General features: G+C 31.4%; 1 protein-coding gene across 1 annotated transcript in view; it reads right to left on the reverse strand.

Moving 5' to 3' along the window:
• Window positions 1-809: 809 nt before the first annotated feature.
• The window catches only part of LOC118189377 (circadian locomoter output cycles protein kaput-like), a 184,696-nt gene continuing 166,301 nt past the window's right edge, over window positions 810-19,204 (reverse strand). The window contains exons 15-16 of the mRNA XM_035359969.2: window positions 10,624-10,986; window positions 810-6,732 (exon numbers count right to left, since the gene is read on the reverse strand). Coding sequence (XP_035215860.1) covers window positions 6,607-6,732; window positions 10,624-10,986 — 489 coding nt within the window. The 3' untranslated portion in view covers window positions 810-6,606. The remainder of the gene's footprint in view (window positions 6,733-10,623; window positions 10,987-19,204) is intronic.

The raw sequence follows: 19,204 nt of genomic DNA on the forward strand, positions 1-19,204 counted from the left end.
AAGTTAGCTTCATTTTATTCCTATGTTTTCCGTGCTCTTCAAGTTTGCTCCTCCAAACTAGCCCTTGATGAAGAACTAAATTATTTAAAAGCAATAGCTATTGACAGGGGCTTTTCACCCAACATTATTAATCAAGCAGTTAAAAAATTGTCATCTCAACACACTAAAAGCCACACTCTTTTTTAGGAGATTATAAAAATTCTGTTGTCATTCCCTTCTTTCCATCAATTAGCTATAAAGTTGCACATATTTTGCAGAAATTTAACTTTCGGGTTGTTTATTCTCCCATCAATAAAATTCCAACTTCTATACTCAAGGACCCCATTCCGGATATGAATTCCTGGGGTATTTATAGGATTCCTTGCCAGTGTGGTTTAATTTACATTGGTCAAACTAAGAGAGCCTTAAAATTTCGCGTCAAAGAACATGAGGCATATGTTAGAAAAAAGGAAACACAGAAGTCTTCTGTTGCTCAACATTGTTGGTCCGAAAATCACACTTTCAATTTTTCTGCTGCCAAAATTATTCAAAAAACATCTTCCATTGGAGAACTGGATTTTCTAGAGGCATTTCACATTCATAAAAATCTTTCTGTTCTAGTTAACGATCCTAATTCCAATCCAAATTTGCCTTCGGCTTTTAGAGAAATTATGTTTTAGTTCTGGTTTCACCAACAGATGGCGCCACTTGCTTATTCTTGTCCAGGCTTTCTTATCTTATCTAATCATTATTTCCTATCTTGTTCATTTGCGGTTTTGCAGCTGAAGATGATGGTTCGGTAAAACCATCGAAACTAGTCCTGTGAAAATTTTGTGAATATAACGCTGATTTTTGTTGTTTGACTTCTGAATTAGTATTTATTCGGCGTGTTATTGTGTCTTAATTCATAACCTTACTTTCATTGCACACATAATTAAAATATTACTTTATGCAGTGTACATAGTTAATTTATTTTCATTATCATATTAAATGAAAGAAGTAAAAATTAATCCCTGTTACAATAAATTTTAGAATAGTAACTCTTGCTAATGAACACAGATCATATAAAAGCTTCAATGGATGATAAATTTAAGAGATTTTTTACACGTAATTAAGTAAACAGACTTGGTAATTAGTCATTCAGTTCTTAATTTAAATATTAAAAAAACTGCTCCTATCAGTATTTGATTTGGTACTTGTGTATTAATTATCAAGCCAACTGTGAAACTGCTGCCAAGCAGAGCAATTTAATACCAATCATGGATAAATATGTCACAACACACTCAACATGCACATTTGTTTGATGTAAACCTGACTGAATCTCGATAAGCCACTTTACGTTTTTATGAACAAAGTGTAAGTTAAATGTTATTGCTGTACTTTTTCTTTCATTTTGAAAATACAATTAAAATGCTTAAATGTACAAAATTATCAGTAACATACAGTTTTCACTCAGCAGACTTTATCTATAAGAGTTTTTATCTCAATTTCACACAGGGGTGTAGCTAGAGGGGGGCAAGGGGGCATCTGTCCCCAGGCGCAGAATCCAAGGGGCGCCAAACTGATGTTACAACAATTTAGAATTAAATGTTTTCGATCCTTGGCAAGCAGTAGGGGGCGCGAAATCTTCAGTTGTCCCTGGGCTCTGAAAACCCTAGCTATGAGTCTGATTACACAACTAAGGAACTATACGCAAAATATACATTATTGGCATATTGCACATTATCTGCTTTTCAAAATTTTAACATTAAAATAATAATAATTATTCAGTTTACTTAAGAATTTGTGTTTATTTATGATATGTTATAAATATTAAACACATAATGCCCACCTATCTTACATACTTATTTACATATTTACTCATAAAACATGTTAAACCACAACTAACAACCTCACTGTGTACTATAGTCAGTATATTTTAAAAGTCTAGTTTGAAAGGTAAAAATACATTTGTAAACTTGCTTACTAATGCTCAGTGATTAGTAAGTGATACATAATAATCAACCAGAAATTTATTTTACACACAGCTACTGCACATCCCCATAGTTAACATGCTAATGTCCATGATATACTGTACATACTAATATATATATATATATATATAATATATATAAATGCATTAACTGTAAAGAAGGATGATAATATGCTAAATTCATTCTGTCATTACAAGAGAAGTAATAATAATAATAATGCACACAGAGGCTGTTTGCACATTTTTAAGATTATTTCGACTTGGTATTTGAGGGTGGTGGTGGTGGGGAAACCTACTTGGGGAGGACAAATTAACTGCATCTATATTTTTGAAAGTATAAATTATCGTCTACTATTTGAGTGTTTTGTTTTCATGCAAAATGGTACTTTTAAAGAAGCAATGGATCGAAGGCTATGTTCGTGCTCTTTCAGAAGAAAATTATTTGTATTCAGTTATAAAAAATGCTGTGAAAGCTATAGTTTTTTTACTTTATAGTTTATACATCGAAAGTTATGACAGGTAATATTGTCAACAAGAAAAGAAAAAAATGTCAACATTTAGCTTCCAGTGGAAATATTGCTATACATAGCCAAGGAAATAATGGAATGTTTCGAATGTTGTGTAAGGTAAGATTTTAATGTTAAAAAGAAAATCTGCTTAGTCAAAGGATGGCTGCAAAATCATCAAAATGATCAGTGTCAAAAACAAAGTGATTTATGCTGATCTGAATCTTGAAAAGGTGAAAAAACAATGTGCATCGTCTTTCTCCACTACACATCGCTGAAGGCAGAATGGGCTGCAGAAATTTTACGAGAAACATTCATCCGAAGAAAGTTTTTCAAAGGAATTTAGGACTGTTAATGGTTTTTCATATAATGGCGAATCAAAAATAAAGAGAGTGGAGAAAAATGTTAAGATCAACTCCACATATTATCAGCGACATATTTTATATCCAATTTTCAAATATGAAACACCTTTTCTTTACCCACAGTGCCATCAATCAGCAGAACTGCATCAAGACTAAGCAAGCATCAAGACCACGCGTCAAAACACTATTAATTTCCTGGAAACAATGGAATAAGAAATGGGTATCAAGGCCATATTCTTCATTTATATCCCTACTAAATCTCCTGCTGTGTCATTCCTACTAAATCTCCTGATGTATCCTCCCCACTAAATCTCCTGTTGTATCTACCATGAATTTTTGAACTTCGAAAAAGCGATTTGCCCTTACGTCGACCTACAATCCTTCTTGGAATTTGGAAAGCTATTCAAGAGAAATGGAATAAATACCTCTTGCAATACTATAAAAGGCTTTATTTTCTCCAAAATTATGGTGTAGAAAGAGAGTGATGAATAAGGTTATCGTTGGGACATTTAAACCTCAAAACTTTCAGATAAAATATTTCTGTAAATACAATGAAAATCATCCAAAAAAATGTGCAAACAGCCTCAGTATATTAGAGTTTGTATACTTTATTAAAATATTTCAGTTTAAAAAATTTAAGATTCTTAAAAGAAAATTGTTATTCTATACAGTGAAAAGTCATTAATCTGGACTCGTCGGGACTTTGCCGATTCCGGATTATCGATTTTTCCGGATTATAGATCATCAGTTTAAATCTGGTAAGATGGCATGCAGAAATTAAAACATTAAAAATATGAAACCGTAATTTATGAAATAAAGAACAATTATGATCTAAAGGGTATCAAAATTTACAAAAAGAAAAAGCTTAATATTTATTTGTTTACTTTATTAAACATTTCTTTCAATGTAAGTTGTTTAAGTTGCTTCGTTTCATGTGATAATACTTTCTCTTTAATTCTATTAAACAGACATAATTTCTTGTTTAGTTACAAAGTTCTGCTGTTCAAGTCCTAGCGAATTATAATGACGAGGAACTTGATTTAAATCATACCAAAGACGGAGTAAATTGAAATGAAATACTACATTTAGTAAGGAGTTATAAGCCAAATAAAATAAAAACATCTGCCCTGAAGATAAGGATAGTGCTGACAGATCAATTTCCAATTCATTCCCCCCCCCCCGACCGCAGAGCAGTGTGAAATTGATAAACAGATGTCGGATTTCGAAACATACTTTCGCTTTTTAGATCTTTTACATATTAGTAAATATATATCGGAAATTCTATTTGACATAATCGAAAGTTCAAGCTTACTTTTATAAAATTGCTCTAACAGTCTGCAAAAAATAATAAGCCGGATCCAATTTGAAGATTAAGGAACAATGCAATCTGCAACATTAACTGAATTAGATAATTTTAGCTTAGCTTATACTGGCCGTTATACATTAAACACGCATGCGTAAACGTATTATGTGTATGCGCAGATGCATATTCATAGCCGTAAAGGTCTTACGCGCACGCGTAAACGCCTATGCGCGTGCGTCAATGTGCCGCATGCGCAGAAATTTTGTAGCTTTGAGGTCCGGATTATGGGTGTCCAAATTAACGACTTTTGACTGTATATGATTCCATAATTTGTTAGTCAAAATATCATGTGGGGACTTTAGATTTAGAAATTTTTTTTATGATTTTATTATAAACTGCACATTACTACTACAAATTATTAAAAAAAATTCATTTTTGCGATATATTATAGCGATATTTCGATGAGAAGGATAATACACAAGTTATAAAAGACCATGTTTGTCTTAGTTAATAAAACTTTTTAAGATTTGTTATAAGTTTTCTTTAAAATTAGACACTAAATACACTGCAAAAAATAGAGATCATCTTTTTAGATCTTAAAAGTCAAATAATCTTTGGACATTTTGAACATTTCATTCACAACAAGTATACAAACTCTGTTAATTAAATAATGAATCACAACCAAAATAACTTTTGTACTTTGAAAACAAACACATGCAAACAATCAACGAATAAAAAGAACAGATAAAAAGGCTTGATGACACTAATAAAATTCCTACATGCCTTTTGATATAATACAAAAGCTCATTTAGATTTGTTGCATGGAAAAAAAAAATAATTATTTTCTATAGTTGAGCAACATTTTCATATTTTCACAAAGAGAGGGGGGAACTCTCCATTTGGCAAACTCACAAAACAGCTTCACCAAAACAACTGGGTTAATAAACACAAACCAGGTAATTTATGGAGAAGCAAGTAATAATATACTCTATATTATTACAAATATTTGATACTTTACGTGACACTTTCAATACATATTCTGATGAATTTTAGTGGCACTCGACAACATCAAGACTTAAAAAAGCACAGTATGATTCAGACAAGTGCCACTCTAAGCTCATGTGTCTTTATCAATATATTTTACACTCCACATGAATTACAATAAATGAATAATTAAATATTTAGTAAATATGGAATAAATCATGATATTAATATGAAGTTGCATGTGAAAAATATTTTTACATGGTTTAGAATGAGATGAAACCCCTTCATAATGCAAAACAGAGCTGTAGAAATTACCCTTCCTCAGTTGGATTAAACTTACAAAATAAATATGTAAAAAAGTTTCAAATTTTAGTGTGCTTTTAGACGATATAGAAATATCATACGCACAAATGACTTTATATCCATGCTGATTAATTCTGCACTGCATTTTCTCTTTTCTACTTAACTGTCTGTACACATACATTCTTCCAGATCTTGACTGCTTTAGTAATTTTACTCCAATGAAGATGAAATATCAGCTTCCTTTAAAGCGAAAAGATGAATATTTTGTTTATTTGTTTATTTTAATTTATAGTTTACTTCTTTACATAGTTATTTCCTAGTTTTAAAACTTTACAACTTTCTCCAATTACGAGTCTTAACTACGATGCCATTTTGGCATCTATAGTTTTTGTAACAAAAACATTAATATTTCTCATACTTTAGAATTTAACTTTTCCTTTCTTTATAGATAGTTATAAATTAATCATGGTGTTTATTCCATACTTTGAGCCCTGAACCAGCAGCAATTTAAAACCATAAAAACAGAAAAATGCACATAAATATATAAACTTATCCTTTACATATATGAATATAAATGTATATAACCTTTAAATATAGTGAGAAAATATTATTTTCTAATTCAGTGAGGCCATTTTTATCCTAATGTTATGAATTCAGATTGTTCACTAAAGATAATGTTGAATCACTGTTCTTAAACAGAACTATTTTAAAAATCATTTCCAAATATTACAGCTATTAAAACACTTTCAAATACAATACCAGGGTACAATGTTTAAAATTTAAACTCATATGGCTACCAATTACTTTAAATGCCTCGTAGGAAAATTACATGGAAAAAAGTAATATCAGCACAACCAATCTTTCTACCCTGAGGACAAGGAGCATTTCTAAAGCAATAATTTTAGAAATGCATTCTTTCCCCAAGCCCTGTTTAAACCCATAACATTTTCAAGCTCCCCAAAAATTACTTTAGTCTCATAAAAAGCATAACAAATAATTAAACACATAAATAACATCACAATAGGAGCTGCTCAAAAACTCATTTTCACTCAGATGTATTTTTCATGAAGACTAGATTGGAGGCCCAACATTACAGTGAATGCAACCTGGCAAAGACAGAAATCTTTGGCCATGTCCGTTCGCTTTGATGATGAGCAAATGTGTTGTGGTAAGAGATTTGTCAAACAAGCGGGTGCTTCAGGTATTTGACTGCATTGAATGAGTCATAGGAAAACCTTGAGCAATCACTTCATTATTTTGTTCCATACTGTTTGAAGTGAGGAGGGAGATCCCGCCAGATGTGCCGACTCCACACAGTTCGGCCTATAAAAGACAAAGTAAATCTGATAAGGAAAATAAATAAGGATTGATAATAAATACAGAATATAATTTTAGTAAATTATGCTAAACTTCAGACCATCAGAAGGCAGTGTACAATTCATAAAACACTACATTTTAATTCAAAATTACTTATTAAGCTTTTCATCGATATCATTTAAAAGTAGACAGAACAGGAGACAGAGGCTAAATAATTTTGAGCATATTTTGTTTGTAGTACTCTCCAGTTCCTACATGGCATCATTATGTATACGAAGTTAATAAACCAGTTTCATGGGACACATGAGCATAAATTTTTTAGTAGCTGAAACAAGTTTGATGAGATTTTTTGTAAGGAGTAAGTACTGAACACTGTCAAGCAGAATGTCATATCTTTGATTGCCGTTTTGTAAGAGTTTCATTTTTTTGTAACAATTCAATTTTAAATTGTTTCAATTTTAAAGAGTTTTTTTTCCACAGATTAAAGTGGATGTGTCTGTAATCAACTTTATGAAATACTGAACTCTGAAAATGTGCATTTGTTTAAATCTCTTTTGGATCTTGTGAAAATTTCAGGCATGACATATCGATGGAACACATTTTGGGCTACTCTTTTTAGAAAGGGGGAAGAAACCATGGACACACATAGCTACCAAGGTATTATCTTAGAATTGACTTCCTTAGTGAAAGAGAATGAACACCATTTCTGGATATAGCAAAATGGCATGAAATATCATACATATTCTACTGCATCACAAGAGTTAAATTATAGGACAACTTAGATCTTTATCAAAGTAAAAATTTCTAAGGATTTTTAAATGAACTGAGTTCCTAAACAAAACACATATCTTAGAAGAGTAGTAAGAAAAAGTTTCATACGGTTGAAATGAGTATGGTGAAAGATGTAGACAAAAACACTGAGCTAGACTGCTCCAACATATGCTGTATACTATGATGGTGTCTTATAAATATATATACTTACTCTTTCTAGAAACGATGCACTTTTAAAGTGAGCAGACTGTGTATAACTACAATCCATAGCCTGATACAGAACTTAAAGCTAGCTACTTGACAAACCTGATGATATATGAATTATCTCATCCCTCTCTTATGGTTAGTGGTTAACATGTCCAGCTAGCAGCTGGTAGCACAAATCTTGGTGAGGACACAATTGATTTTCCTTTCCAAAGTGTCTACAAATCTCTACAGTGAAAATGAATATTTCATTTTAAGTCTACTTTTTGTAGCATGTAAAAACAAGTCAGTTTCCTTCATACTCTTCACAAAGGAATTTCTATTTTTCAAGCAGATAATCCTCATGGCTTTGTTATATAAGTACACAAAGAATTTTTGTTATTTCCTTTTGTTTATTTTTGTTTCGATTAGTTAACTTCTTCATTTCCAGCAGTGAGATAATGATGTTTCCCATATGCTCGTGACCTTGGAGTGATGAATCTCAATCTGTACCCAGGAGCACCTTGCAATTAAGCCTAACATGCAAAAATAATTTCCGCAAAATCAGCTTTTCATCAAAATATTGAATTCTTGCATATCTCATTTAAATTTTATTTCTTATAATATGAACAGAAATAGCTAATACTTACAACTAAAGTAAAAATTCAAAATAAGAAGTTCATATGCAATATTAGTAATAATGATTACCTATTTAAATTATTTACACACAGAAATGAAGTTAAAACTAAGAATTTAAATATCAGTGTCTGTTATATCATACTGCCATATTTACATACAAAATTTTAAGATTATTGCACTGAATGAATCATTTCTGAATTCAGAACATGCATTGTAAACACTGCATGTTTTACATTTATAGAAAAAAAAAAAAAAAAAAAAAAACATATTCATAACAACAAGGCTAATACTCAAGCGATTCCATTCAATAAAGTTTTGCAGCATTCTGATATAATTCATACACATTTAAAATTTGAAATAATATGTACTGTTTCAAATATGATATACCAAACCATTAGCAACAGTTCGCTCTAACATATTTGATATCACAGAGGGAAGCTGAAATATATCATATATGATACATTGGGAATGAAGAGCAATAAATCACTAATGTATGCCAAAACTTTGTCACCAAAGAGCAGGCAGTCATAATCACAACTTCATCTCCCCACCATCAGAAGAACCTAATAGGCCACGTGCTATCATTGCATTTCCATCGAAGCACAACTCACTGCTGTCATAAGTCTTAACTGTGAAGTTCATATGGCAAAATCTTGGAATAAGTAAATGTCTTTGATGCTATATTAAAAGCAATCGCGGTAATATTTAAATAATGGGAACTGTAACAATAAGGAAGTACCCAATTCGTTATACTAATATATGCAGCTAAGACTACATATTTCATACTTCTACTAATAGTTTTTTTCTAATGAAATAATGCTCCCTTTTGGTGTTTTCATCTTTATTCCATTATGAATGCATTACAGCCCATTTTATTACAGTCAAAAGTCGTTAACTCGGACACCCATAATCCGGACCTCAAAGCTACAAACTTTCTGCGCATGCGCACAGGCATTTAAGAGTGCACGTAAGACCTTTACGTCTGCGAATATGTTTGTGTGCATGCGCATTTAATGTGTAAAGGAGGTATAAGCTAAGCTAAAAATTCAGTTAATGTTGCAGATTGCGTTGTTCTTTAATCTTCGAATTGGATCTGGCTTATTATTTTTTGCAGACTGTTAGAGCAATTTCATAAAAGTAAGCTTGAACTTTCGATTATGTCAAATAGAATTTCCGATATATATTTACTAATATGTAATTTGTATCTACAAAGCGAAAGTATGTTTTGAAATCCGAAATCTGTTTATCAATTTCACGCCAGGGATTGGAAGTTGATCTGTCAGCACTATCCTTATCTTCAGGGCAGATGTTTTTATTTTATTTGGCTTATAATTCCTTATTAAGTCTAGTATTTCATCTCGATGTACTCCGTCTTTGATATGATTTAAATCAAGTTCCTCGTCATTATAATTCGCTTCTGATAGTGAAGAAAGTGACCCAGAGGTTATTGAAAACGAAAACATTTCAATTGACAAATTAGTCGGTATTCTCAACACAGCAATTATAGGACTTGAACAGCGGAACTTTGCAACTAAACAAGAAATTATGTCTGTTTAATAGAATTAAAGAGAAAGTATTATCACATGAAACGAAGCAACTTACATTGAAAGAAATGTTTAATAAAGTAAACAAATAAATATTAAGCTTTTTCTTTTTGTAAATTTCGATACCCTTTAGATCATAATTGTTCTTTATTTCATAAATTACGGTTTCATATTTTTAATTTTGTAATTTCTGCATGCCATCTTACCAGGTTTAAACTGATGATCTATAATCTGGAAAAATCAATAATTCGGAATCGCCGAAGTCCCGACGAGTCCGGATTAACGACTTTTGACTGTATAATATTAATTGCCAAGTTGTTATGAGAAGCCAAATGCCACATCGGTGAGCCAAAATTCAAATCTTAGAGAAGGCATGGATGTTTGTAAGTAAACAGATTTGTAGCATCATGGAGGCACTCAAAATTCTGTTGAGTCAAAGAATGGCTGTCCATGGATCTGCCATGCAAGGTGTTAGCATATTCCTACTGTCATCACCTATATGGTGCCTAAGGCCTTGGGCCAAATAGCAGATGTAACCCCTATTCCCCTTGGCCATGATATACTATTTGTGCACTTGATCTAGACAGCATTCAGATCAGGATTAATCACAACAAAACCAATATGTATTACACAAAATATTTCACAGTTTTAAAAATACATTTAAAAATATCTTTCATTTTTCTTCTACTTCACATTTAACATCAACTTGCAGAATCTTCACACACAAACTAGTACATAACAAAGAATTCTGAATACTCACCTCGAGATTCAGATATGGCCTTGATGTGATAGATGATTGTGTGGGCCTCGTGTAACCATCCACAGACTTCATGATAACATTTGCCGTGGAAGTTGCATCGGGAATCTGCAAGTGTGGCAATGGTCTCGTAGATGAGTAAGTGTTTACCAAGTTCGATCCCATGGATGAACTGGAAGCCTGGTAAGGAATGTCGGAAGTATTAGTGGGACCAGGAACTGCAAATTGCACGAGCATGAGTTGCTCTGACACCCTCCGCAGCTCTTCCTGCTGAAGCATGATCTGCTGCTGTAGCATCTGGTGACGTCGTCTCAAGTATTCTTGCATCTGTGCTTGACATACAGCAGAAGTTCTCTCACCCTGAAACTAAAATTAGTAATACAATTGGTAAAGATAATTTGGGTTTAATAACTGACATAAAATATTTTTGACAGATTATTAACTTGGTGCATCACATTTTAAACATTAAAGCAAATGGATGTATTCCAAAAATTATATTAATTCAGAGCAGCATATATTGAAATTCAAATACGTACATAATTAAAAGAAATTATTTTCAAGTTTATAGATTTCAGTAAGTTTTAAACTAATTTTTGAATCTATGTAATGGGTTAAAGTGCTGACTTCTGGAAAGAATAAAGCTTCATGGCTGACTTCTTGTATTCTACTCAAAATTTTAAAATGGAAAAGAAGATCATGCAATACATTAACTCTCTAATCGGCAAGTGGTTTCATTAAGAAAGCACGGATTTTTCAAAACTATTATGAGGAAAAGATATTTTCTTGATTGCAGTGCTAAATTGTCCCTGGTACCTTATATCTATATTTATGTACTTTTAATATGTTGCCTTAATTTCCTGGACATATTTCAAGATGCATGCACATTTACTTTCTTAAAAATGTCAAAAATATTCTAGGACATACATACATACATACATACATAGAATAAAAACAAATTTAGAAGTTCTGATGTACGAACACTGAGATGTAGGAAAAGCTTGGCACTCCAATCGTACCTTTTTAAGAAAATTTACAATTTTGACACTTGTGATGGGAAGGAAGGACACTGAAAGAGCGTCTGAGCAGAAATAGAGATCCAAACAAAGTACACATTAATATAATATGGAAGATTGCCAAGACGAAGGTTCTGACACTGTTGCGATGGGAAGGAAGAACACTGAAAGAACGTCTGAGCAGAAATAGAAATCGAAACAAAGTATGCATTAATATAATATGGAAGATCGCCAAGACAAAGGTTCTGGTTTAGAAGCTAGAAAAGTTTCAGTTCTCAGAGTTTAAGTTCCAAATCAACTATATCATTAAGTACTACACATGCTTTGGCACAGATTTATCTAGAAATTATGCAGTCCAGAAATATTAATTTTTTTTAAAGAATAAAGAGGAAATACCCAGATTAAAAATGAGGAATTAAGAGATTATTATAATTAAATTATAAAGCTGATTTATATATTTTTTATCTTACACACACACACACACATATATATATACAGTCAAAAGTCGTTAATCTGGACTCGTCGGAACTTCGGCGATTCCACATTATCGATTTTTCCGGATTATAGATCATCAGTTTAAATCTGGTAAGATGGCATGCAGAAATTATAAAATTAAAAATATGAAACCGTGATTTATGAAATAAAGAACAATTATGATCTAAAGGGTATCAAAATTTACAAAAAAATAGCTTAATATTTATTTGTTTGTCTTAATATTTTATTAAACATTTCTTTCAATGTAAGTTGTTTAAGTTGCTTCGTTTTTTATGTGATAATACTTTCTCTTTAATTCTATAAAAGACATAATTTCTTGTTCAGTTACAAAGTTTCGCTGTTCAAGTCCTATAATTGCTGTGTGGAGAATACCGACTAATTTGTCAATCGAAATTCTTTCGTTTTTGAAGAAACCATCGGAAGCGAATTATAATGACGAGGAATTTGATTTAAATCATATCAAAAATGGAGTACATCCGAGATGAAATACTACATTTAGTAAGGAATTATAAGCCAAATAAAATAAAAAACATCTGCCCTGAAGATAAGGATAGTGCTGACAGATCAACTTCCAGTTCATTGCGCGCCTCGATGTCCCCCCCCCCATGCAGCTAGCATTCTTATAATCAAACTATGATCAAATGTAATCAATGTGTACCATCCACAGTACTGAAATACAGGTTATGAATATGCCACAATTGCAATAGATATTGCTTGATTTTCCGCAATTCACAGGAGTCCAATGTTGCATTTATTATGCCTATTTTATTTCTTCGGTTTTCTTCTAATAATAATACTTGCTGTCTTTAATACTAATACTTTAATACTTTTCTTGCTTTCTTTTAATACTAGTGCATGCTACAGTACTACAAGTAATATCAGCAACAGTGGGATGAAGGTTGCTAAATTTATCTGCATTATAACAGAAGCTTTTTCTTTAGCACTTACTAGGATGAACCCAATTTCCTGCTGGACAACCAACATCATACTGGATCGCGAGGACAGACATAGTGTGATAATAGCAATCTTAACAGAGATCAGACCATTACATAAGTCCATTTACATCAAATTCATATGTCACTAGCCCATTAATAAATAGATACCAAGAAAACTGCACTTTTTTTTAAAACAAGGTTCGTACACATTTTTTCTCATGGAAATTAAGTACTTTTAAGCTTTAATGAAAAAACTACTTTTACTTTAATGAAAAAAAATTAAGGACCTATGAGCAAATAGGAACTGAATAAATTCAATTGAAAATATTATCCATGCCTGCAAATTTTGAAAGTTAGTCAGGCTCTGTTTGATGCAGTTAGTGTCATAGCTAGGAATTCCAACCCAGTTAGTATACCTTAAGGTTCCAATAAACTACTAAAGCACCACAGGTGATAAGTTTTTTTGTATTATTTTAAATCTCATTACATGCAAAGAATAAATTTTACATGAATTTTAACATTTTTGTGTTTTATCTTGTGACCACGGTAAGGATTAATGAAAGGTAATAACTGGCTTTAATATGCAGAGATAATTTTCAAGGGTAAGCAGTTAGTTATAAATAATTAAATTAGGTAGTTAAATAACCTTAATCATAATGGATTTACATGGGCACTATTAAATTTTATTTATTTTAGTAATAATATTTGTTAAAAAACCCTATTAAAATCACAATCTAATACAATTTCACAGTTTAAAATACATGTAATTTATGACATTGTTTTTTAAACGATATAAGGATAATTACACATTAAAAGCTATAAAACATCTATGTTTTGTAACAACACTCAACAAAATATTTATGTGTCTTTTTAATTTGAAACCTTCACAGACATTTTGGCTAGTTTATATCCATTTCCTTCTCTTTAAGCATCTTTTCTAACAACCAGAAATTTGTCGCAATACGCAAGCCAATGTTCTCACTAGTTTCTGCATGCTTTATCTCCTAACTTGTCAACCTCTCCACACTGCAGCTATGGGGGTTTACTTGATCTGGTAAAAGTTAAATAGTCCAAAACCTCCAGCCAGACATGAGGCAAATTATCGCTATGTCTGAGAGTAACTACAATGTCAGACAAGTCTTAAATAAGCCTAGTAGAGATATTTTTTAAGGGTAAGCAGTTAGTTATAAATAATTAAATTAGGTAGTTTGATAACCTTAGTCATTATGGATTTACATGACCACTATTAAATTTTATTTTTTAATGATATTTGTTATTAACATTTATGTTTTGTAACAACAACAGTCAACAAAATATTTATCCGTCATTTTAATTTGAAGCCTTCCCAGACATTTTGGCTAGTTTATACCGATTTCGTTTAAGCATCTTTTCTAACAATTAAGAGATTTGTCTCAATAGGCAAATCAATGCTCTCGCTAGTTTCTGCGTCTTTATCTCCTAACTTGTCAACCTCTCCACAATGTACCTATGAGGGTTTAATTGATCTGGTAAAAGTTAAATAGTCCAAAACTCCCGACAGACGTGAAGCATATTATCGCTATGTCTGAAATTTACTACAATATCAGACAAAGGTTTAAATAAGCCTCTTATTTAAAAAGAGCTTAGAACATTAAGGCATGTTCTGATGCCAACAAAATCAATTACAACTTGTGGTGATGTAATTAATCAAGAACAAATTCAAATTAAAAATTAGGCAAGTGGTCAAATATTATACAACTTAATTTTAATTTAAGCTGGCTCAGTAAATCTATGATGTGAGGAAATAGAATTGGGAAACTATAGTAAAGGCTGAAATCATAAACAACTGGGTAATTTACATAATAATAACTGTACATATCTTTGAAGAATAATTTGCTTTATGTATTCGGTTTCTTTCTTAAATATATTTCCTTTTCATTTTAGAACTTTTTGATTTAATTATGGATTTTTGTTATTGAAAAAAATAAATAAATAAATGCATTTAGAATGCATAGAAAAAGCTGCTAACTTTATTTCTTTAGTAATATGAACATTCAAAAGAAATATGAAATATATATGTAAGGGCTGGTTATAGAACTGGTGTGGCAGAATTTTTAGAATTTAGTGACACACCAAGCAACAAAATCCAATAATGCCATAAATTTTAGAATTTAGAGCAGTCATTGGAAGCAGATTTTAGAAAGGCACTAGACAGCAGAATTTACGATCCAGAGAGATTGCATCAGATGGGAAAATGTATGATGTATGATGCATTAATATTAGATGAACCTTTTAAATTGTCAGTTTTCAATTTCTTTATTAATAAAAAAACTCCTTTCTATAATGCCTGTCCATAAGATAAGATTAAAAGCATTTTTGATATTTTCCATGCTTGTGTCTAGTGAAAAGTAGTAAAAATAAAGGAAAGATAAACATGTTAAGGAAATGATTCTAGTATCAGAAGTAAAACGTTCAAATATTATGTTTTCAATGTTCTTCCAGATGTTCTCAAAGTAAGAAATTCATCACAAACTTTCTGTAAAATACATCCATTATGTATTAATACCATGGAGACATTTTCCCTTTTGTCACATATTTCTGGAATTTTCTAGAATTAAGGTTCTATAAGTCTTGCCTTCAAATCCTTCTAAACTTTGCAGTGTCTAAAATCCCTACCTAAAATCTAAAATTATTCCCTACCAATTCTGTAATAGCAAAAAGAAAGAAGTATTTTTTTTGGGGGGGGGGAAAGAGGCAAGTGTAAAATTAATTTTATAGAGAAAACTGATGCATACTCTGAGAATTTTGAGACAATTACATGGGGAAAAACGCTTACTATGAAAAAATTAAGAAAGGATTTTTAATCAATTACATAGCTAATTTTGCTTTTGCTAAGAACTGTTTCGTAAATCATGCTTTATAGCATTATACCTTGTTTATTTTTCAGATTCAACATATTGTATAATAAGTTGCCAAAATGAAGCTTTAGAATATGGCAGCGAAAAATAAAAATGTTTTATTTTAATGCTATTTTTAAAATATAATTTCAATACATTAGCATTAATTTAATGAAATTTATCGATGTCAAAATGTTTTTAAAGAAATCGTCGAAAAATTTCCAAAACTCAAAATTAAAAGTTTTCTACAAAAACTGATCTTAAAATCGCCAAAATGTTGATACGTTGCCAAATTTAGAACCGTTAAATAAAAGAATTTACATCACCAAAAGCAAAAAGTTGTTTACGAGCTCTTCATTAGAAAAAATGAATTTCGAAATGCTTATGTTTCACTTCTTGCTGAGAAACTAGAGTATCCCACCATTTATATTAGAAATAAGAACAAATTATATATAACCCATGAAACCTTTCACCCATTTAAAAGGTAACCATATATGTCAGTAAATCGTCAAAACTATTTCTCCAAAATGCTAATTCACACTCAAAATGGCAGTCATAAGAACAAACAGAAATTTCAGATGATTAAAATTAAGGACATTCTACTGATTTTGGCCTAAATTAAGGACTTTTAAGGACCAAAAATCAATTGCAAAAAACCCAAAGACGTTTAAGGACTCTTAAGGACCTTACGAACCCCGTAAAAGGGAGAAAGTAAACCACTTAAAATCACGTATCATATTTGTTTTCCCTATTTTCAGATTTCAAGCAAGATTCAAGACATCAGTTGCAATACTCATGCCATCAAACGCAGGTGCTTTCTATCCATTACTTACATTAAACATTTAGCTTTCATTCTTGCAAGAGTTTAAGAATTACACTGATGTTTAAAACCAACTTTATATATGCAAAAATATTGAATTAATTTACTTGAATAAATTATATAACATTACAATATATAAAACAACTGGAGAACTGAATATGAATGTACAAAAAATTAAATCACAAAAGCTATAAAATTAAAATAAAATGTAGAATTTTTTTAAAAATAATATTTTGAAAATAAATACAGATGTTTGATAGCAATAGGAAATATTATTTCTTCTAACTCATGTAAATATCTTAAAACCCAAATTTATGTTCTCAGTAAGGACTTGAATTAGGTTAAGTACATACCATATTTCTAACCATATCCTCTCCAAAAGTGAGATCTTAAGAATTGCTCTTAAAATTTTCTACGATATTCATATCACTTTTAACTGGTCAGTTGATTCATTTGGTACCTTCAGTTTTACTAAAATTGTCAACCAAGTTTAAATGATATGGATGCATATTTTCACTGTAAATTAATATTTTACCCAAAGTACTTCTAAAAAGGCCTTATAAGTTTTTATTTTAATAACTCTGTGCATACAAAAGCCTCTGTTGAAGATATTAATAGTTTCCTCACCAACAATGATTGCATTTATCAATAATTGATCCTAAACAAATCTCCTAAAGGTAGTAATTTATTATTATTATTCATTTTCATACCATCCACATCTGTAACAGCATATGATCACATTTTTTAATGTTAGCACGAATATTTTGTGCTCCTGGCTTACTCCATATGAAAATACAATTAGAACCAGATGTTAAACAGGACCTTGACATGCTATAACAGAACACAGGTCGATTACTACAGATTTCAGTTTTACAGACAATTAGGGAGGCTTTTGTGAAGTCAGTCATTGTCACTATTGTAAAGTCAGTGAATATACACTACAGTCAAAAGTCGTCAATCCGGACCTCAAAGCTACAAACTTTCTGCGCATGCGTCATTGCATAATGCGTTCACGCATGCACGTAACACCTTTACACATGCACATATGCGTGTGCACATACGCATAATATGTTTACGCATGCGTGTTTAATATATAACGGACGGTATAAGCTAAGCCAAAATTATTTAATTATCTATTTCAGTGAATGTTGCAGATTGCGTTGTCCTTAATCTTCGAATTGGATCCAGCTTATTATTTTTTGCAGACTGTTAGAGCAATATTATAAAAGTAAGCTTGAATTTTTGATTATGTCAAATAGAATTTCCGATTCTGGAGCTGCCAAAGGGTCTATCTACAAAGCGAAAGCATGTTTCGATGTCCATCAAACAAAAAGTGGAATTGCTGCAAAAAATGGATAAAGGCATATCGTTTGTTTTTCTAACCATTCCGAAATCTGTTTGTCAATTTCACGCTGCTCTGCAGGGTAGGGGGGGACATCGTGACGCGCAATGAACTGGAAGTTGATTTGTCAGCACTATCCTTATCTTCAGGGCAGACGTTTTTATTTTATTCGACTTACAATTCCTTACTAAATTTAGTATTTCATCTCGATATACTCCGTCTTTGATACGATTTAAATCAAATTCCTCGTCATTATATATATCACAAATACACATCAAACAGTTTTCTGATTGCAATTTTCTAATTTCAACTATGCGTAATATATGCCTTACGCATATGCGCATTGAAAGAAATGTTTAATAAAGTAAACAAATAAATATTAAGCTTTTTTTTGGTAAATTTTGATACCCTTTAGATCATAATTGCTCTTTATTTCGTAAATTACAGTTTCATATTTTTAATTTTATAATTTCTGCATGCCATCTTAACAGATTTAAATTGATGATCTATATCCGGAATTGCCGAAGTCCTGACGATTCCGGATTAAAGACTTTTGACTGTACTAGCTTTTTGGAATAAAAACTTTCCTCAGGTAAAGCTGCTGCACAGTTTGCTGTAATATAGGTTATGTGTAGTAACTACAGTCTCTAACCTGAGAAATCCAGCTGTCAAATTGTAATCAGCAAATTTAAACAGAAAGATTGATCTTGAAAAGCAGTTATCTTCAGCAATCTTACCTTAGCTTCCAGGCAACTGCTTTAACTGTTTCGGGAAGAGATCAGCCATCTTGAATACTCAGCAATTTTACCACTATAATAATTATCCAACTTGCTTTCACCTGGCCCAAAGCTCACCACTGAAAAAATTCTTACAAATAACACACACACAAAAAGATCTCCAAATACTGAAATTAATCCCATACTAGAAGTCTGGGGGGATATAACTTTTCAAAGTATCTGTCATACCTGTGGTGGTATTTTCATTGCAGAAAAACATAAATGAAAACTAGACTGGACAATTATAATCAAGTTCACTTTTTTCTTCCCCTTCACAGTATGAAAAAATCTAATGAGGACACCACATGACTTCCTTGTACAGATTAT

The sequence above is a fragment of the Stegodyphus dumicola genome, chromosome 1, assembly GCF_044657685.1.
Source record: "Stegodyphus dumicola isolate Sdum_Otavi_A_Nest chromosome 1, ASM4465768v1".
Classification (NCBI taxonomy): domain Eukaryota; kingdom Metazoa; phylum Arthropoda; class Arachnida; order Araneae; family Eresidae; genus Stegodyphus; species Stegodyphus dumicola.